Genomic DNA, 22,618 nt, shown 5'->3' on the forward strand with positions numbered 1-22,618 from the left:
TCTCATCAGATCTTGGAAGCTAAGCGGGGCTGGTCCCGGTTAGTACTTGGATGGGAGACGACCAAGGAAGTCCAGGGTCACTATGAAGACAGGCAAAGGCAAACCACCTCTGTCCATCTCTTGCCTTGAAAACTATATGGGGTTGTCTTAAGTCGGCTGCTACTTGACAGCAAAACAAAAAACAAAAAAACTGCCATAACAAGAACCTGAAATGACCTACCTTTAAAAACCAGTCTAAAAAAGTTGTTGGTACAGAAATTCCCTTTGTTTAAAAACTGTCATTGTAGGTTGATCCCAGGTCCAAGGATAAAAGCCAAATTGAAGAACCGTTCAGTGACTTGCACAGATTGATAAAAAACCTTATCTTACATATGTCAAACATTGTAATAACTACAATGTTAATAAAAAAATGTTTCAGACATACTCAACCAACCAAATTACAAAATCTATTTTGACCAGACCATAGCTAACCCTAATTTTGTGTATATTAAAATCTAAGCCCCCTCCACAAAGACAATATTACAGCCACAGGATAACTGGTAACACAAACTTCACAGGCATCTACAGGTTAGATCCCTTGACCCTTGTAATGTGTTGCCTCTCTCCACTCCATATCATTTTATGGCTTTTCACTTTGGGCGTGCATATGTTTAAATCATACTAGAGAATTAGGAAACCTTAATTTGGGATAAAAAAGGCCAAAGTACATAAGACGACCTATTTGTTTAACTTTCAGAGCAAATGGAGCTTGCAATGAGAAGAGCTGATATTTCTATTACTTCCGCCCTCCTGCCCACACACTATATATTTTCCACTGCCAAGCAACTTTTTGATCAATATAAATAAATGAAATACATACAAATAAATATCAATATCCATTTAAGACTGCTGCCATTTGTGGGAATTTCATTCCAAGGAGATCATAACATCGGCGTAACCATTCCCTAATGGCAGCTCCAAACAAGGAAAGAGGTTGTGATTCCTAAGTTACACACTGCAAGACTCACCACCCAGCGTAAGCAGCATTTTTATTCCATCAGGGAAAAATTATGGCTGGGAAATGCCTAGGGTTGCCAACCTCCAGGTGGTGGCTGGAGCTCTCCCGCTATTACAACTGATCTCCAGCAGATAGAGATCAGTTCACCTGGAGAAAATGGCTGCTTTGGCAATTGGACTCTATGGCACTGAAGTCCCTCCCCTCCCCAAACCCCGCTCCCCTCAGCCTCCGCCCCAAAAACCTCCCGCCAGTGGCAAGGAGGGACCTGGCAACCCTAGAAATACCAGAGAAACCGTCTAAGAACATCAGGTATGAGCCTTTGCTGGTGCGGCATAGCTTTGAGTGGTGCTTTGCTTGAAGCCCAATATAGTGTATGCCACCAGTACGGTATGTAACTACACGAGCTACACCAGCCACACAGACATAAATTGCAGCCGTTACCGGTACCAAAAATCATAATATAATCCACACAGATTGGCACAGATTTAATTTTAGATCTATGGTGCAGTCATATTTGGAATACAGTGCACAGTTCTAATTGCCATATCTTTAAAAAGAAGACATCTGAGTTGGAAAAGTTACAGAAAAGGGGTTGAAGTATCTTCCCGAAAAGGCAAAGCTAAAGTGCTTATGCCTTTTTTTGTTTAGGAAAACGAAATACAACTAAGGAGGGAGGACATACCATGCAGGATGTGGCAAAAGTTGAGACTCTTTCCCTTTCCCAAAATTCTAGAATATGGGAGGGGGACACAGATATTCCTTCACACAGTACATAACTCTAGTTAACCTCATGCTAAAAGATGTAATGATGGTCACTAGCATCACTTTAGAATGGGATTAGACAAATTCAAGGAGGATTGACCCATCCATGGCTATACCCCCTGAAGACTCAATGGAACCTGCATGTTCAGAAGCAACAGATCTCTGAATATCAATTACAGAGGGCAGCAATGGGGGAGCCTTTTTGCCCCTGCTTCTGGTTGCTCTGGGCCATCTGGTTAGCCATTGCAAGAAAACAGATGCTAGAATACATGGACCATCGGTCTGATCCAGCCAGCTCTTTTTATAATATGTTCTGACCACATCTCTCTGTATAAACTTCACAAAAGTCTTTTAAGCAACAAACAACACAGTTTAACAATCTGTTGTAATAATCCAACTGCACCGTTCAAGTATCTGTCAGCAGTAATCAACAGTCATCAATGTTAATTCTTGTGCTCAAACTGGCCTCCTTTAAAGGCTATGACTGAGAAATTAGAGAAGGAATGTTCCTACTGGGAGGAATACTTATGCACAAGTGACAAAATGTTCTTGTACATAATTGCTTTTTTACACTGATTCAACAGTGTGTGAATCACCTGTAAATAATCTGTTGCTTTATATGTGTACGACATGAACTGACTGATTATTTTAGGAAAACAATTATTTAAGGTTTACCAACTAATTCTATTATCAGACAAGAGGTATAATCCATGGGCAGTCCCTTTTGCCCCTTATTTAGCAAACGTATTCACAACCTCCTTGGAAGAGTCTATTATTTGCAGTCATGACTGGAATACTTTCCCCCCTGCCCCCCAGTGATTTATTAACGTAAAATGGTACACTGATGACATCTTTATCATATTTTCTGGTTTGAATAACCTTGTCTTATGAATTAATAATAATAAATTTACATGTCAACATGACAAAAATGCTCCCTTCCTGAAGGGTTAGAGAAAAATAATAATACTTTATATATTAAACCCACTTACAGGAATTCACTGTTACATTTAATACTTTTCATCCTGCTAGATTACGTAGCAATCTTCCATATAGCCAGCATTTGAGGCTTAAAAGAAATTCCTCAACACTACATTAGTATCACATTCAAAAAGGAAATAAGGTAAACAACTTTTAGATAGAGGTTATCCATACAGAATCGTTCAGGAAGCTGACATCAGTGCTGAACAAGTATCCAGGTGTGAACTGCTTCTAGAAAAAAAACCTAAACCTGTTAAGAATCACATTTGTGTAAACGCTGGCATGTGCTTAAACATATACCTTGATATAATCACTTCACCTTTATTGGTTTTCAAAAAACGACGAATTTTAGAGTTTTCACTCATTCTGATATCAATCATGTGACAAGAAAAAAAGAGAATCAGTCTTAGGTCATTATAAATATGGGTGATATTCTGTTTGTTCTCTTTCTTGTGAGATAAAATGTTTTGAACATCCAAAGGATCACTACATGATTATGTTGTGTTATCAAATGTTCATGTAGCTTAATATACATGGGTATGAGCATGTGTCTATTAGAACATGTATAGTGGAACAACTCTCTCACCTTTGAACTATGGTCACAGAAGTTTTAATGATGTATACATTACGGGTCACTATGCTTTACAGGGATTTCTGACATAAAAGCCTGAATATGTTTGCAAGACGTTTCTCTGCTGTTGTTGATTCCTGTCTCTATACATTCAAGATAGGTGAGGCTCTTTTAAACTTCAGTTTAGCCCATTTTTGTAGCTCCCTTCATGCTGGGTATCAATAAGGAATGTTTAACTGTGTATGAGTGTTAAAGCGTTAGTATTATTAAATGACAAGGAAATGCCCCAAACTGCAGCTGTATTACAAAAGCCCCTGTAGTTCTTTATTACATTTGAAAAAATTCAAAAATAGCTTCTAACTTTAGTGTCTGCTACTTATTGTAATGAACATATTTGTCTTTACAGGAAATCTGAACAACATTTTTGTTTACTTGGTAAACACTGAGTGGATAAACATGAGTCGTGCTGTGGAGATGAGATTCCTAGACATCATAAATCCCTGTGTACTGGTCTCAGAGCCAAGGAGAGGGGTAGTGATCTTGGACTTTGTTCTGAGCGGGGCTGAAGACCTGGCGAGAGATGTGGAGGTTGCTGCACCAGTTGGGAACAATGATCACAAGGCGATTAAGTGCAGCATTCAACTCAATGGAAAGTTACCCCTAAAGTCCAAAACTGTGCTGCCTGTGCTGAGCGTCTCCTGACGTCCTCTGCTGCTGGGCCCCAGAGCGGCTCATGGCTCTGAAGAAGCTGGAGGAGCAGCAGCAGCCGCTTGGGTCCTCAAAGGTTACTGTGTTGTCTGCGCATGCTCAGACAACACTATTTTACTTTTGGGGGAATTAACCCCCTGACATGTATTTTTAAAAAATATTTCAGATTTTTTTGCAAACCTAGGGAGTCCTCCACGTTTGTAGAAATATCTGTTTTGGGTAAGTGTGGCCCTGATCCATGGAATCAGATATCCGCAGATGGGGGCACACTTGGGAAATAGTATATAGATTTCTTTCAAAGCTTCTTTATTTTCACACCTTCTGCATCCTACTTAGCACACACGTGTTAAAGGAATTCTACCTTGGGATGTGCACTAGATAAACATATAGGATAGAGAAGAATAAATACAAATCCTAGGTTTATAATAAGAAACAGACGACATAGTTATTTTAAGAGCCAAATTATACATAAACTACTTCAACAAACTTATTATCTGGATGTGTATATTTTGACTCTACCTTTCAATCTGGATTATATAAAATAATTATATATCCACTATAAAAACAACTGCAAACTGTATGCTGGTTTAAATGCTGAAACAAAATCCCAATTACCTAAGGTATGGGAATTGTGCCTACTTGATTTATTTGATGAAATTCCTTCTCTAACCTCACATCTGCTCATTATTCCTGCCTCACTATTTAACCTCAACATGTTTCCTATTTTAAGTCCATGAAACAGGACTCCGTTTTAAAGCAGGGATGTAAATTGGCCTGACTATTTTTGCCACCTGCAATCAGAATTAAAATCAACTAGTATACCGTAGGCTACTTTGAACTGACATGCATTTGAATTACTACAGCATAATGATTTATTTCCATATGTATCACAAAGTATATTTTTGGCATACATGAGTAGTCCTCAGTTCTGTCATCACTGCTGCCCCGGAATACCCAAAGCCTACACATACATGCTACAAAACGAAGCTCAATCCATTGTCAAAGAAAGATAAAGTAGCATTTAACAACACTAAATTTAACTCCCTTGGTGAAATAATCTATTTTTATAATTAAAAATACAACTCAAGTTGCTCTTTAATCTTTTAAATTATCAAAACAACGCTGTGAGATATGGTTACTATCACTATATGGTTATAACTCTTATCTTTTTCTTGGGAGAGAAAAGCAGTCACTTTGAAAGAGTGTTTTAGGATCTTAGATTAGAACCCAGGTTTTCAGAGATCAGGTCTGTATTCATTAAGCCACCATGGCTTTCTCTAAAGGTTTAAATCTTGGGCAAAATTTAAAACAGTTAATATATTTTATTAATCAGGATGAAATCCCTTTAAATAAAATGCTTTAAGGCTTTTTATCCCTCGTACTCCTTGGGTTAAACAAAAACACATCATCACACCACTGCTAAGGTCAATGACTTGTTAGAACAATTTAATGTGTATATTTTAAATGAATCGTAAGGAACTAGCTAACCATCGCTAATCCTTGATAGACTTTAAGGTGCCCCACTAACAGCAGTAACACAGTTAATGTCAATTTTTCTTAAAGGTACTGCTAGGGTTTTGCTAATCTAATCAACTCACTAAAGGCCAATGGCTGACAAAATCCCAAAGGCGATGTTTCACTAGAGATAAGGTACATTTCCTTTTAAATTATTGCTGATACCAACTGTGCTACTGCAGAACTAACTCGAGAAACTGGCTTGGCTGGATCCTTGGAGAGGAAAAAAACACAACCAACAGCAAGCCTGTTTATGATGCAATTCTTTACAGGCTTTCTGTGCCTTGGTTCTACAGAATTTGTTCTCAAACAACAAGGAAGATTTTCCAACAAAAATGCAGATATTTGTCTATAAAAGCATCATTTTGTTCATGCTCCGCTCCTCCCAATCAGGATACAGTAGACTTGGTGTGCTCCATGCACTTATATACTGATTGCTAGTTCTTTTAACATGTAAGCGTAGAGTGTACAATGTATAATGTCTTGAATACATCCAGGCAAAATCCCAGGTTTAGGGCCAAGAAAGACGATTAGATGCAACAAGCAGGGGACCCATGAGACTCACTGGGGGGAATGCTATACTTTTTTTGCTCCTCCCACGTTTGCTTAACAAGCCCCCTTTGCTGGCCAGTCCACTGCGTCACTGCCTCATACAGTGGGAGGGCAGCGGTGGTAAGGTAGCTCCTGTGCCCACATGCAGAACTTCCCCATCTGCCTGGTTCAAGTGATGGGGGGCAACTGCTCTTTTTTCTTGCTGTCAGCCACTTGCAGCTGCTTTGGTTGGTTTGGACTGTTTAAAGGGTTGCTAAGCTACCCTCAAAATGTCACAATATCTCAGTCTTTTATGCTATTTGTTATTATTATTATTTTCTTTTCCGGCTTTTTGTGTAAAACCAGGGGTTGAATCAGATTTGCACAAACATCTTCCCAGTCTACACCTGGCCTCAAGAAGAGGGCTTTCAATCTGCCACCAATGTCCAGGCCCAGCATTAGATATATGATGTAAGAAAAAAGAAGAAAATGTTCTGTGATCAGAAACAAGTATCCGGGCAGCAAGTGTTAGTGCAGCGCTTTTGCAAACAAGAACTCAGTCTTGCATACGTCAATCCCAAGTGAATGTGGGGTTAATTAAAACTTGAAAAACTAGCAACTGGTTAAGTCCTTTTATTACTTCTGACTGCAGCAAGTGTTTAAATGCTCTTTCCTGTTATTTTTCAATTTATTTTTACCTGATTGTATTACTTTAAAAACAACAACTGTGATCTTTTTCTGGGTTCCCATGTTTGGAGTTGAAATCTCACCACAGAGGAGAATTTATCAGGCTCTCCTCTAATGCAGAAGCATTAAAATAGTGTGATGTACAGAAGCATAAAAGTGCAAAATCTGAAATTTAATTAAGAAAAAATGGGGAGAAATATTCCTGAGATGGAGGACAAGAGAAATGAAGCAAGAACAAACATCAAGAGCAGCAGGCTATATATTCAAATTAATCCAAACTATTGTTATTACAAAATTTACAATTATTGTCCATAGGTGTTTACTCTCTTCCAACCTGCCCCCAATACTAGATATTATAGATAACTGGAACAACATGTCTACTGCTTCAAAATATTAAAACATACCTAATATAGTTCAGACCATAGCTCAAACTTTCTGCTTTTAAAACCTACTGTACAGACTCTTGCTTTTGCAGTAAAGAAGTTCTACCTCTTTTCAGGGTTTCCTGTACCAGCCTGCATGCAATTAAATCACAGCCAGTGTTGTAGCCATGTACTTTTGAGTGTCTGGAAAACATGGTGTGTGTAATTTAAAAAGAGCCAGCTCCAGGTTTTGGAGATTCCTAGGAAACATGATCTTCATCATCCTCACCGGACACAGATTCACTTACGTGAACGCACATGTTCCACTCATTTATCCAAGCAGTACCACTGCCCAGAAAGAGACAGACAGGAAAGTGAGAAAGTAAGGGTATTCTTAGGTACCATTACCTCTTATTTATTTGCCCGGGTGAGCAAATGACAGTGACCTAAGTACAGCAACCACCATCCCCGCTAACTTGCTTCTCTTCCCCTAGGTAACAGCAACCTTTTGTATTCATCCAGTTACAATGCGAATATAATTTCTAATACCATGGTCGTTCCCTCCCCTAACAAAAGCACACAGGGCTAGGGGGGTATTCTGCTTGTACAAACACACCTGCCAGCTTTGGAACAGCAGACTTGCTATTGCTTTTTAAAGGTTCTCATAAAACAAGTGAGAACTAAGCTCATACGGCTCTTCTCTGGGCTATTTTCAAAGTCACTGCAGCAAGGTAAAAAACCCAGAATGGAGCTCGCTTGCACAGTTGCATGAAGAAGCCGGTTCTTTTGTTGTGGCCTTGTTCCAGACTATGTATTTCATTTAAACGCCTAATCAAAAAATAAGCAACTCAGCTGAAGCCCCATTTACTTCATCAGAATTTAAATTGTCTTCAGTGAAACTGAGTATGCAACCCCCCCACCGTCAAAATATCTGTTGGTGAGTTATGCCAACAAACATAGCTCTTAATCCCGGTATAAGGCTTTCGAATAACCAAGGGCTAGAGTTCATGCATGGATGTTCATTTCTTCATTTCCATCAATTTGTAAGGCTTTTTGATGGAGCCAGTCTGAGTGCTAGCTTTGGCTACTCCAAGTGGGTCTCTTCCTATGCCTATGTGGGGGGAGCCTTCTATCACCCATGCCACCCTCATCTTAAGCCATCCTATGTGGCAGAAGCAGTAAGGAATGCACAGGATCTTTCCCTACCCATATCTCAATTAGGGGTGAACTAAGGAAAATGTCATTATAATTTTGGATTCAGGACTTGGAGAAGACACCTTTATAATTTATGCCTGATTTTGGGGTAGAATAGTACTGATTTGGGATTCAAAACATTTTTCCCAGGTTCTAGAATTTCAGGACCATTATTTTCAGTGAGGAAACCAATTTGAGGGTTTGGGGCAGCTGGTTGTAAAAAATAATGGCACTGAGTGTGTCTAAAGACCCCTAAGTTTCAAGCAGAATAGACAAAGGACTTTGATTTTACAGACCCCTGAAGCAGGTGTGCCTCAGTGCACTTCTCTACAATGTTTGCTGTTTCAGGGAAATGGCAGCTGCCTGGCAGGACAGTGCCTGCTGCCAGCATTTTTTAAAAAACCTTCCTGGCTGCATCTGTTTTTTTTTGTTTGTTTTTTTTTTTTACATATTTGGAGGGACTATGTTATCTTTGCAAAGTGGCACTAATCCAAACCCTCATCATCAGGATGGTGATGCCTCCAAATATATCACTGCTCTCTCTCACTGCTGCTGTGGCATGGAAAAGAAGAAACCAGAATGGATGGGAGCAAGATAGAGATTAAGAATGCTTTAGTGTCTCTATTTTCTGTTGGCTGTTGTTCCCTTCTCAGTCCCCAACTGCGATCAGAGGGACTTGGCCGTCTGTAGAAATACTGTCCCACCCCATCAGGATTGGGTGCACCTTTCTAAAGACAGCAAGGTCCTTTTTCTATTATGGATAGGGAGGGGAATGAAGAAGAATGACGGTCATGAACAACCAGTCCAAGAGGCAAAAAGAACACAAAAGTGAATACCCTTGGCCCAATACTATGCAAATGGAACCTTGGCTTACCTGTGAAGGTTCCTTCTACCCTGATGGAGGAGGACATCTGTATCCTATGCTCAGGGAGAGGCAGGATCTAAAATATTTCTTCCTGTCCCCTGGGCTAGGACTGCCCACTGATTTCCAGTTTGAGGACTTCCAAAGCAGTTAATTAACTAACTATATATAGTTATTATTATTTTTGGATAAGGAAGAAAAGTCTCTGGAACGACAAAAACTAGAGGCAGTAATTAGTAACAGTAACAATCATTTGACAACAATGGGAAAAGAGGAAGAAGGGACTTGACTTCTTCCTTCTGTAGTCATGTAGAGTTCTGTTCTTTAACGTAGATCTTATCACCGATGCTAGTCTTCGCCCCGGGCGGGCCAGATGTCCTCCTCCATCAGGGTAGAAGGAACCTTCACAGGTAAGCCAAGGTTCCGTTCTCCCCCTGATCTCGGAGGACGTCTGTATCAGTGGGATGTTCAAAAGCTGAGTTCATCGGGTGGGATCCAGAATTACTCATCTGAAGCCACGTGTTGGAGGACTCTTCTCCTGAAGGCTGCATCGGCTGACGCGAACGAATCTATCTTATAATGCCTAACAAATGTAGAAGGGCTGGACCAGGTCGCAGCCTTGCAAATTTCTTCCACGAATGCTTGTCTATCAAAGGCTGCTGACGTAGCTGCACTGTGCACTGAATGTGCCGTAATTCCCAACGGCACCGGAATCTTGCAGTATTGATAGCAGACCTGAATGCACTGGCGAATGCACTTGCTGATAGACGAATTAGACATCTTACATCCTTTATTAGGGGGAGAGATCGATATGAATAGGGATTCAGAACAACGAAAGGACTCTGTCCTACGCAGATAGATACTTAAGACTCTTTTCATATCTAAGGTGTTCCAGCTCTTTTCCTTTGGATGAGACGGTCTGGGACAAAATGAAGGTAGGTGAAGTTCCCGCTGCTTATGGAACTTGGAGTTTACCTTAGGTTTGAAGGTTGGATCGGTACATAGGACGACCTTGTCGGCGTGGAACACACATAAACTCTTTCTGGCTGAAAGTGCACCTAGCTCTGAAACCCTCCTAGCCAAGGTCACCACTACTAGGAACAGAGCTTTCATCCTAAGATGGCTCAAGGACACTTCTTCAAGTGGCTCAAATGGAGGTTTTGTCAAGGCCTGGAGAACTACGTGCAATTGCCAAGTGGGAAAGCAATGAATTACTGGGCTGGCTATACCACCACGCGAAGGCCTTCCATGAGAAACTGCAAATCTTTTTGGTGGACTTCTAGCCTCTAGCATGGTATCCACAACCCTCTGAGAGTATCCCAGGTCTAACAGCCTCTTCCTCTCAAGACCCAGGCGGTCAGTTTTAACCAAGCCGGATCCGGGTGAATTAGAGGTCTCTGTTGTAGGAGGTCCTGAACTGCTGGAAGAGGCCATGGCTCCTGAACCGACAGTTCTATCAATGCAGGAAACCAAGGTCTTCGTGGCCAATGAGGGGCAATCAGGATCACGTATGCTTCCTCTTGACGGATCTTTCGACGAACCCTGGGGAGAATTGGGAGAGAAGGAAAGGTGTACAACAGACCTTGAGGCCATGGGTACTCCAGGGCATCCACCGCCTTGGCCCTCTGATGGTAAAATCTCGACAGAAACCTCGGTGTTTGGTGATTTTTGTGCGAGGCGAATAGGTCTACGAGAGGTTGTCCGAACCTTTTCACTATCTGCAGGAAGATCTCTCTCTTCAATGCCCATTCTGCTTCATCCACTTGTTGACGGCTGAGCCAGTTTGCTTGTGTGTTCATCTCTCCCTTGATGTGCTCTGCCCTGAGTGAGGCCAGATGTTTTTCTGCCCAGCTTAGTATGGCCAATGCCTCTGCATGCAGGGAGGAGGAACGAGACCCTCCTTCCTTGTTGATGTGGGCCTTTGCCGATATGTTGTCTGTTCTCAGCAAGACGTGATGATTTACTATGAACGGCTGAAACTCTAGAAGGGCTTTCCTGATGGCTCGAAGTTCCAACCTGTTTATATGCATCTTCCTTTCCAACTGGTTCCAGCGACCCTGAGTGATGTGGTGACGAAAGGTTGCTCCCCATCCTTCCAGATGCGTCTGTAAAGATTTGGGTCGTGAAGGTTGGAAGATAAGTCTGTCCCTTGGATAGGTTGGAAGCAATCGTCCACCATTTGAGGCTGACTCTCACTGGAAGAGAGATGGTGACGCGGACATCCCTCTTTTGGATTATCTGTAACTGAAAGAGCTTCAGAAACCATTGTAGTCCCCGCATGTGAAAGCATGCCCATGGCACTGATCCGATGCAGGCCACCATGAGGCCCTGAAGTCGGACTAAGGTGAACAGGCCTATTGACTTGGTTAAGATGGCTTTTCTCACTAGAGCTGAGATGGTGGAGACCTTGTCAGGTGGAAGGAAAATAATGTTTCGATTTGTGTTGATAATTACCCCCAGGTGGGTAATCATTCTCGATGGGCAAAGTTTGCTCTTGTTCAAATTTACAAGGAACCCATGACTCTTCAGAGTTCGAAGTACGGCACTGGTGTGTTGAACTGACAGCTGTTCTGACGGAGCGCTCACCACGATGTCGTCGAGACAGGGGAATATGTGTATCCCCTTCTCTCTCAGGAGTGCCACAAGAGTCACCAGCACCTTCGTGAAGACCCGGGGGGCTGAAGTGATCCCGAAGGGGAGGGCCCGAAATCGAAAATGTTGTTGATTGTGAGCAAATCGCAAGAACCTGCAGTGTCCTGACTGAATCAGAATGTGTAAATACACTTCAGTCAGGTCTATGGATGTCAGGTATGACTGCGGGCATAGTGCTTCGATGATCGAGCACAGTGTTTCCATCCGGAAGCGTTTGAACCAAATGAACTTGTTGATATGTTTTAAGTTCAAAATAGCTCGCCAATCTTCATTTCTTTTTGGCACAGTGAAGAATATGGAGTATACCCCTGTGCGCTGCTCCAAGGGTTGCACTGGTTCAATCGCCCTGATTTCCAGAAGATGATCTATGGCTGATTGTGTTCTTAACATTTTTTCTGGCTTCGATGAAGTGGGGGAAACTATGAATCGGTCTGATGGAATCTTCCAAAATTCGAGAGAGTAACCCTCGTTGAGAATTCTCTGGACCCAAGAGTCCGGTTGAATCAGGTCCCAAACTCTTACGAAGAACCGAAGTCTCCCCCACCCCACTGGACTGAATAGGTAGTCATTGCTTTCCTGGTTTATTGGAGAATCTGCCAGTTTTATCTGAGTTCTGGTGGAACTGGGAACCCTTGTTGAACCTGAAGTTCTTTCGGAAGGAGTCCCTTCCCGAAGACCAGTTGCCTCTTCTGCCGTTCCTTCTAGGTCGCGCCAGGGTGTGCGATGATCGAAAGGGACGAAAGGAAGATTGGTAAGAGGCTTTTCCTTCTTTCCGGATAAACTTAGGCATAGCCTTTTTCTTATCCTTAGTTTCAACTAAGATGTCATCAAGTCTGGATCCAAACAGGTGTCCTCCTTCAAAGGGATATCCCAGCAGGATAGCCTTTGAACCGTAGTCAGCTGACCAAGCCCTAAGCCAAAAAATCCTCCTGGGAACTGCAGAGGCCGCAAGAGCTCTGGCCGAAAGCATCATGGAATCTAAGGTAGCATCAGCGAGAAAGTTCATAGCTCTTGATACATGATGCAGACCATGCAGAACTCTCTTGTTGTCCTGTGGAACCAAATCAATAATTTTCTGACCCACATTATAGACGCTCTAGTGACTAAGGCCGCAGTGGCTGACGCTTGAATTGATAAGGCAGAGGCCTCATGGGTTCTCTTACCAGCGTAGTCCGCCTTTCTATCTAATGGGTCTCTAATATTCCCAGCCCCGTCCTCAGACAGAAGACCTGCAGACTGGAGGGCAGCCACAGGGGCTTCAACTAGAGGAGTCTGTAGAAGACTCATAGCTCTTGGCTCTAGAGAGTACATCTTTTTAACTGCAGCTGGAAACTGCTTATTATTGAGAGGCTTATCCCATTCATCTTTTAGCAGATCCTCAAAATATTCTGGAAATTGCACTGTCTTAGAATGAGTTTTAATTCTGGCAAAAAACTCTTTGGTGCCTCTAAACTTAGAATTGCTCTCAGCTGCCTCTGTCTCTTCATCTTCATGAAGATCTAGTGCAGCCATAACTTTAGCCAGTAGGGCCTGATAATCCTCTGCAGCAAACAGATGAGACTGTTGGTCTTGGCCCTGGGGATCCTTTCCTTCATTCTCTTCTCCAGAAGAAAACTCTCCTTGTTCTCTTTCACTATCAGAGGAGGGGGATGGGGATCTGCCTCTACTTGTTGAATGTAATGGAGCCTTCCTGGCCGCCTTAGTTAACCAGGCACGGCCAGTCTCACTTGCCTCTCCCTCCATATCCATTGTAGAATGGGAAGAAATAATGGTCGCCGGGGAGGAAGCCCTGGAACTAGGCAAGTTTCTGCTCACTAAAGCATGCAAACTCCTCTTTGAGGGCTTGCCTCATAAGGTCTAACATACTGCGTTCACCCACACTTCCCGACTGAAGGGGCAAAGAAAAGGCTTCTACATTACCAGAATGGGTCCCTTTCGCTTGATCTCCACTGGAGCTGGCAGTACAGGGGCCAGTCTTGCCCTCGTAACCCCTAGGGGCCGAACGGGGAGTTGCGGCGGCCATATTGTCTTCCCGCGCCTTCTTGCCGCCTTTTTCGCCGCCACTCGGCTGGGAGTCCCGCTTACGCGTAGCCGCGCCTGCATTGAGCCTCCCAGCCCGATCGTCTTCGCCGCAGCTCTTTGAAGCCCGATCTTGGTCGGGGCGGCTCTTTGAAGCCCGATCCTCTTCTCCGCGGCTCTTTCAAGCCCGATCTTCTTCGCCGCGGCTTCTCATAAGGCGATTCTCCTCGCCGCGGTTTTTTGCGGCTGGGGCCAGTTGGGGTGAGAGGAGCCCAGCGACTTGTTCTTTGTCCCCCGACATAAGTTCTTCGCTCCCTCACTCTCAGTCACCACAGCCTCCAGCAGGGAGGGTGGGGAAGGGAGGAGGTAAGAGGGGAAAAGGAGGGGGGGGCAAAGATTAAAGATTAAGAGGAGGGCAGACGAGACTAAGCAAAATAATAATAGAATAATAGAATGTTAAAAGAAATAAGTAGGAAAATTCCAAGAAGAAAAAGAAGTTTGCTAAGAGCTAACGACTAACACTGCTACTCCCTCTGAGGCAGGAGGAGAACTGGAAATCAGTGGGCGGTCCTAGCCCAGGGGACAGGAAGAAAGATTTTAGATCCTGCCTCTCCCTGAGCATAGGATGGAAAGCACCCGCTGATACAGATGTCATCCGAGATCAGGGGGAGAACCCTTCCTTTTCCAGTCATGCTGTTTCCAGTAGCCACCATTACCAACACCCCATTTTTGTCTTTTTTCCTGCATGTCAAGTAACATTTTCAAAGGACAACAGTTTTTTGCTTATGACATGTGGTCACATGCACCCCAGCAGTCTGATGCATGTGTACTGTTTAAAATGAGCAAGGAAAGCAACCACATGCCAATAACCAAAGTTGTGGCACGTGGACCGTTTCCTAGTTTGACCATATACTGTGCATGCATGAGAACAAACACAGATCCCGAAGAGTGAATGTACTTCTATAGCAAGTCCTATAACAGAGTCTCTAGTTCTGTGCCTTGTCTCCCAATTTCCATTACCTTGCTGCAATACAATTTCTGTCTACATCACAGACAAAAGAAGTCACCAACTCTTATGCTTCATTAGGGAGAGAAAGAGAGAGTGAGAGATACATGTACTAATGGCCAAACACACTCTACAAGATGCGGGCAATTAGAGAAGCTGACAGAGATACGGTGAAGGATAGTACAGGCCCATTCCCAAGGAATTTAAAAACAAAACTACTAAAACACAGACCCATTACAAGCAGCAGAGGCAGGAGTGGCACAAGACAGAAAAGAGAGAGACTGCCACAGGCTGGAGAGGTTCACTTACTGACGCTGCCACAGACTGCCATGCAGTATTCCTCAGTGTCAAAGTTGTTTCGGTTTCCACCACATCCGCCGTAAAAGAATGGTGCACATTTTCCTTCAGTCACATCAAAGTACCAGCGGGAGAACATTGCTCGGCAGGGACCGGTCTCAGCTTGTTCAGAGCACACCTCTAATTATAGGAGATGTGGAGTAACTGTATTTAGCATGAAATTTGGAATTGCCATGCTATTCTACATACCTTTATTGGTATACATAACCTTAGGTTGTTCTAGGTTGGGTGTATATCTGGGATATGTGTAAATACTCCTTAATCAATTAAAAAAAATCTACCACTTTAAGTTCTATTTTTTAAACAGGATTCAAACCAAAGTGACATGTTTTCATCTCAATCCACATGCCTGAAGTCCGCCAGGTAGGACCTGACCCTCAACCACTGTCTTCTCAGGTGTCAGGAAATGCTTATGTAATAACACATTACAAAATCTCAGAACAAAAAATTAAAAATGAGAGATTTAAGCCTGCCTACAGGATTTATACTACTGATGCCGAAAATAATGTCTGAAATTCCTCTTAATACAAAGCAACAGTACCAACTCTGCTAGTTAAACTGTGTTTGCAGGGCTTATATTGGATTTAAGAGTCACTGAGGCATTAGGTTCCTGTGGATGAAAACAGATCATATAGAGCAGGCTGTGCATCCATAAACAGTGAATAGCTTTCATGGTTTGCATTTTCAATTTTCACTAAAATCTGGGAAACTACTGATCCCTAAACAGAAAATTACATGCAGAAATAGTACTCATTTGATTTCAGCTACTCACCAGTGTACATAATCAGTAGTTTGTTAACAATAATGTTCCAAACAGGAAAATATGGATATTATACACGTATAGGAACACAGATTATTTTGTAAAACTATAATCTATTATCTGATCTGTTTTTAAAGACACTTGCATTTAAACTCTTCTGAATAAATCCAGTTTCCCTACTCTTCTTATGTAATACCTCTAAGAGCATGTGCCACTGACTAAATCAGGACATTCTCAGAGAGTCACAATGCCCCCCAGGCTAGTTATCTTGCCCAAATTTCTTTTGAGAGAATGTGCTTGATTTTAAATTTCTGTGACATGACAAATATTTTAGCAAGCACATAAACTAGTGTTAATTTCAAGATAGCATGCTATTAGAGGAACAGCTCACCAATATGTCTAACTCTCAACACAGCCAAATCTGGAGCCATGAACAGACAAGACAGGTCTTCCTACAAGCATGAAAAATGCCCCAGGCTTGCAAAAAATCTGAAATCTAACCCAGAACAATAAAATAAATTAAACCCACACATAAATATTAGGGGACTAACTCCCCCCCAAAAATAATAGAAGCTGCACCTGTAGCTTTAAAAAAATGAATGCCATCAGTGGTTGTTTCTGTCAGTAAAAAGCAGGGAGAGGGGGCAGAGCCCTTTCAAGGGCCGTTTCTGGTCTTTGAGAGAAGACACATCAGGGCCAGTCTGGGCGGAAACCACTCGGTGACTTGCTATCATGCGACATGAATGACTTACCCAGGACTGGCTGTTTGAATGACTTGAATGACTTACGTTCAACTGCAGTCATTCCACTAAAGGCAGTGTGGTTTGGTGGTTAGAATTTCATACTAGGATCTGGGAGACCCAGATTCAAATCCCCACTCTACTGTGGATGCTCACAGGGAGACCCTGAGCCAGTCACAAATTCTCAGCCTAGCTTACACCACAGGGCTGGTGTAAGGATAAAATGGAAGTGAGGAGAATGATGTAATCTGCGTTGGGTTGTGTTTCTCCTTTCTCCTGTTGTGGAGAAAGGTGTAGTACAAATGAAGTAAACAGATAAATATTGCTGAGGATGGGGGACAGGTAAAAGTATGTTGGTTGGTGGGCAGGAGAGAATGAGGCAGGGAAAAGGATATTGGGGTTGCCAGGAGAAGGGAAAGAGGAAATGGTGTGGGGAAGGAGATACAGGGGGAAATTAGGTCCTCCCTGCAAGTCCTTGCAGATTACCCACTGTACACCCCACCCTGCAGCCAGCACTACACACCTGGCCATAGCTTTTCCAAGCAGAGAGTGCCATGGGGAAGGAATGAGGGAAAGCTGAAGACAGGCAGGCAGATAAAGTTAGACTGGCTGATGGGTATGACAGAGATGGAAGCAGAAAAAAGGGAAAACGTATGGGGGCTTTCAGGAAAGAGAAAGAGGAAACAGTGGAGGAGGGGGAAATGAGATGCCCCCCCCCAAGTCTTTGCAGGTCTGCCCTTTGTACAACTTAATTATCTTTGCAGTTTTGATATCACAACAAGCCTGTGAGGTTGGTTAGGCTGACAGAATAGGACTGGCCCAAAATCACCCAGTGAGCTTCATGATGTTTAATTCTTGGAGCAGGGCAGTCTTTATGGATGAAAAGACATATCCTAGCTCTTGGCTACAATCAGGGTTCTCTTGAAGAGCAGCAATAAGAGGAAGGGCTTCTCTTCAGCTTCCTGAGATTAGAGCTTGGAAAAGCTTCTTCCCATCTAGAATAATAATTGGGTATATGTTTATACTAACATAACCACTGGTGTGGAACCAACTGCTGTTTTTAATTTTATTTGAAGAAGAAGAAGAAAGGCAGAAGAGAAGAACATCCCACTGGACTTCAACTGACTAAGCCTAACAATCCCCTTGGGGCTACAGTTGGTCTGGCATCATGGCTGCTGGCACTTATTCCTTCTTTTGAAGATGGCAGGGTGGAATCAGTGAGACACAGTATATTATGGTCACGGCAAACTTGGTTTTCTGTTTGAATTTTCTAAATTCCCTGAATCATGTATTGATAGCTATCCAACCAGCTATGGAGTTTGCAGATATATGATATTCACAGTCCCCCGCCTCCTGATACAGGCGAATGAGTCCCAAGCCAGTGAACCCTCAGAAACAGCATAGTGGGAAATATGGAGCCTGCAGCCTGAAGTGGGTACTAGTGGAAAGTTGAAACTCCACTTCAACAGACAGAAAATCTGGTCCTTTAGAGGAACTGTGTTGGTTGGATGCATGCTATTGGTTCTCGGGTTACAAAAGAAACCATTAGAACACAAGGAGCAGAACTTAGAGATAAGCCTCCCAGTTGTCATTACTCCAATTTGACTAGATTATTAAATGTTTCTGGGAAGGCTCATTTAGAGTGCTTGATCTGTCCTGTTGAGCTCCCTTCTACTTTGTTGACCTCAACAGCAATGCTGAATGGAAGAAAATCTATCTTGCCTGACCACTCATATATTTGTTCTTCTGGGAAGGAGAGCATCTTAGATTGCACAGAAATCACAGCTGACTGGACCACGAGAGGGCTCTGTGCTCTGTCTAGCACTGGGGAGCCCCTTTTTAAAAAATGGCTCAGAAGACAGGATTGTCCAACATTTGGTTAGGTTGTTCCAGTACACTTGGCACAACAGAAGTGTACTAGGAACTAATACCACATTCTCTGTGACTGCTCTCACTCCACATGAAAGCATGGATGCTGGAGCAACTATCAACATCTTTTTTTCTTTTCTTATGGTGAGATCTACAATGAGTTAACACCTACTACCTGTAAAAGTCTGAATTACCCATGCCAACTAAGAAGATATTGAGCCTTTCATCTGTGCAATAACTAGCTTTTATACTCAAGCACTGAGATTGGGGTGGGCTAGATCTATATCCCTTAAGTGATCTGTCTCCGGAGGACAGTTTGCCACCTGGAACCCAGGGTTATTATGTACGTGATGAGATAAGGCAAGCTGGCCCCAGATGGGCTCCTCCTCTAAAATTGTAAATGAAGGGGCTCTACTTGTCGATGCCATGGTGTAGGTGAAGTGGCATGGATACCAGGCTGCTGCAGATGGGGTTACCTGAGTGGGAACAAGGCTAGGCTGTTGAACTCACCCAGTGGTTCTTGCTGCCAAAATATAGATGGCAGCAGTAGTCAGAAGGAACCAAGCACCGGTGATCTGTGCATCTTCTCATTTTGGGAAGGGCAGTGGAGTAATCAGAGGGAAGGAACTTACTACAGCTAGGCTGCAGCATTTTACCATCCTGGGGTGGTGGGCAGCAGCCTGAACCCAAAGAATCAAGCACTGCTTGCCTTTCCTACCTCCATAAGGGGTGGGGAAGTCTGCATATGGGAGAGGAACTCATCTGAGGGACCTTCCCAAAGGATCAAAGACATCGAGAGACAAACAGATCTAGCAAGGGCGCCTCTATTCACTGCACCCCTCCATACTAAATACATCCTAGCACCAGCAGCCTATCTCCACTATTTAGAGATAAATAATTACAGAAGGGCCTTTACCCTGGCCAGATGTGCAGCCTTACCATCTGCTTTGCTTGAGGGGAAATATAAGAAGACACCCTGGGAAGAGAGATTCTGCCCCTGCAAATCAGGGGACTTAGAAACTATTGAGCATGCCCTCCTGAACTGCAATTTCTATACATTACCCCGTTTGAAGTTTATTGAGCCCCTCTTATCGAGACTGAGACCTGACAGGGCAGGTGAAAGGTTTGAGATGCTCCTACAAGGGGGTAATCCTTCAACCACTCTTCAGGTTGCAAAATTTTGTGTGGCAGCAATGAAAATTCGTCGCCTTAGAACAGCACAATTGACAGATGTGCCCCAGCTGTAATTCTTTTTTAAAATGTTTTAAAAATGTTTTAAGACTCGGACTGTAATTCTTTGATTGTAAGAATCTATTAGTCCATGCTTTCCGTTTTATCATGTTTTGACTGGCTGAGTAAATTATCTATAAATTATCTATCTATCTATCTATCTATCTATCTATCTATCTATCTATCTATCTATCTATCTATCTATCTATCTATCTACATCTGAGGGACCAGATGCACAGGGATGGCGAAGCTGCTCCAATGTACCCTAACTCTAGCTAGAAGAAGGAAAGGAAGGGCAGTGAGGGAGAGAAAGAAGCCAAGTGCTGCTCTAAGCACTCTGTTTTGCTAGCCAGTTAGGGAGGGTCTGGGAGTTCTTCAATTGTTGCTGCTCTGCAAGAGGGCCCTGACAGCACCCATGAGGCAGTGCCTTCCCATCTACAAAGGCTGCTTCCACCCCATTTCAGCTAGGTCATGCTGTGTATATGTTTTCACTTTTTAAACAAGAGTCAGTGCAGGAAACTCAGAACCACTGATTGCTTTCTTTACCATGAAGATTATTTTTCGGAACATTGACAATGGCAAAGTTTTCCCCCCCAGTTTCCCCCCAGCATTTGTATTTAATGCAGGAGAAAAATAATGATCGTGAGCCTCTCTACAACATATGAAGCACTGATGGCACAATCTGTGGCCATGACATACAAAATACACCAGGCCACACCAAGTACTTGATAAACCATATATTTTTCAGACCAACTGCTACCAACAGCAAATTATAATCTCCATAGAACATCTGATAAAGCTAAACCACAAATGGTATGAAATATAAGGTTCTCGTGAAGAATGTTAACATTCAAAGTCTTGGCACCGGACTACATGTGTATCTGTATTACACCACAGAAGGAACAAATGTACATTTCTCAGAAGCTCCACAGCAGAGCTTTGAAGAGATTAAATTTGATCTGTTTTCTTAGTTTCAAAAAGTAGTACCTGAACATACTTTGGCTTATTCCCAAATGGAGCTTCCAAATTCTAAATATATACTTGAAACCTGAAGCCAAACTTTCAATCTAACACCCAAAGACAAAGTCTAATTTCAAGAGATTTTTACAGAAAGCTGTGGAGCTGGTGTAGGCTTTAGGAATAAAGCTCAGACATTAGTCACACAATAGTGGCAATGTTCTTGCTGCAAGTAGTTAAAGGGAGAAAAAATTAATTTGTTTCAAGTGCAGTGCCAAAAAACAATTATTTCAACAAATACTAAAAAAATTCTAATTTCTAACAGAAACAATTAAGACAGGATTTCTCTTCCTAATATTTATTTTAATCCATAGGGAGAGGCTAATAAGGCTATGACTTCACAGCACAATGAGCTTGAAATGCAGGATTCTAGTTACCACGCAATATATAAAACCCATTTATTTTTTATCAAATATTTATCAGCTAATTGCATTACACAAAAGTAAGAGCCCTATTTTGAAAGCTTACCTACATCAGCAGAATTCTACATTTTAATATGCACTCATTAATGTCCTGCTCATTAATGGATCTTGGTATGTTTCACAGCAACTACTTCTCACTGAGACAGATCTTAAGATACATGAGTGCAGACTTAGGTCAATGTAACTTCAGAATGATAAGTGCATCCCACTTTTTCACATTAGATCGAAATGCCCCATCTTAATACCTGTGTCTTAGGGATCTTGCTAACCTTGCATTTGTTTGCATTCAACATTTCCTACCCTGGCTTTTCCTTCCCTTTGCCAGGCTGTCTCGATTGACATGCTACAGTCTTAATTTAATACTGCAGCTCTCCCAAGCAAGGACAAAGCAATTTAGGCCACTCAGTAGAGCACCATGTACGCTAATGGCACTAGATAAGTAACAGAAATGTTAAATCACATCACATATTATCATTACCAGTATTTTAGTTGCACCTCTTTGGTTAATCCTGTTTTCTGACAAATAATTAATAGGCCTACGTCCATCTGAAGAGACTACTAAATGCAAAATGATTGGCATATGGTCATCCCAAAAACCAGGTTGAGTTTAACATACTTTTTTATAACATACTTAACATACTTTTATAACATGACATTAAAAATCACATAAAATGCTAAAGGCAACAAACAAAAACATGATATAGCACAATGATATCAAAGTACCATAAATAATCACTAACAGGTAATTGGTTCTTGTAGGTTATCCGGGCTGTGTAACCGTGGTCTTGGAATTTTCTTTCCTGACGTTTCGCCAGCAACTGTGGCAGGCATCTTCAGAGTAGTAACACTGAAGGACAGTGTCTCTCAGTGTCAAGGGTGTAGGAAGAGTAATATATAGTCAGAAAGGGGTTGGGTTTGAGCTGAGTATTGTCCTGCAAAAGTATTGTCCTGTAAGTATCAAGATAATGTGCTAATGAGGGTATGGTATGTTAATATGGAACCATTGTATCCTGAAGTGATCTGTTAATGTGTGTAATCCAAAACTAATCTGTATGGCTATTGTTGAATGTTGTCTTTGTCTGGAGGTTTTTCAGGGCAGGAAGCCAAGCCTTATTCATTCTTAAACTCTCCTCTTTTCTGTTAAAGTTGTGCTGATGTTTATGAATTTCAATGGCTTCTCTGTGCAATCTGACAAAATAGTTGGTAGAATTGTCCAGTCTTTCAGTGTCTTGGAATAAGACCCTGTGTCCTGTTTGTGTCAGTCCATGTTCAGCCACTGCTGATTTCTCAGGTTGGCCAAGTCTGCAGTATCTTTCATGTTCTTTTATCCTTGTTTGTATGCTGCGTTTTGTGGTCCCGATGTATTAACATACCATACC

At 42.3% G+C, this 22,618-nt stretch overlaps 1 protein-coding gene across 5 annotated transcripts in view; it reads right to left on the bottom strand.

Annotated features, from left to right (window-relative positions):
• APP (amyloid beta precursor protein) overlaps window positions 1-22,618 on the bottom strand; it is a 126,166-nt gene that overhangs the window by 56,715 nt on the left and 46,833 nt on the right. For 3 of the 5 annotated variants that reach the window (XM_056858467.1, XM_056858466.1, XM_056858465.1), the window contains exon 6: window positions 15,154-15,321. The exons of the other annotated variants lie outside the window; for them this stretch is intronic. In XM_056858467.1, coding sequence (XP_056714445.1) covers window positions 15,154-15,321 — 168 coding nt within the window. The remainder of the gene's footprint in view (window positions 1-15,153; window positions 15,322-22,618) is intronic. 5 annotated transcript variants of the gene reach the window in all.

The sequence above is a fragment of the Euleptes europaea genome, chromosome 12 (genome assembly GCF_029931775.1).
Source record: "Euleptes europaea isolate rEulEur1 chromosome 12, rEulEur1.hap1, whole genome shotgun sequence".
NCBI classification, from domain to species: Eukaryota; Metazoa; Chordata; class Lepidosauria; order Squamata; family Sphaerodactylidae; genus Euleptes; species Euleptes europaea.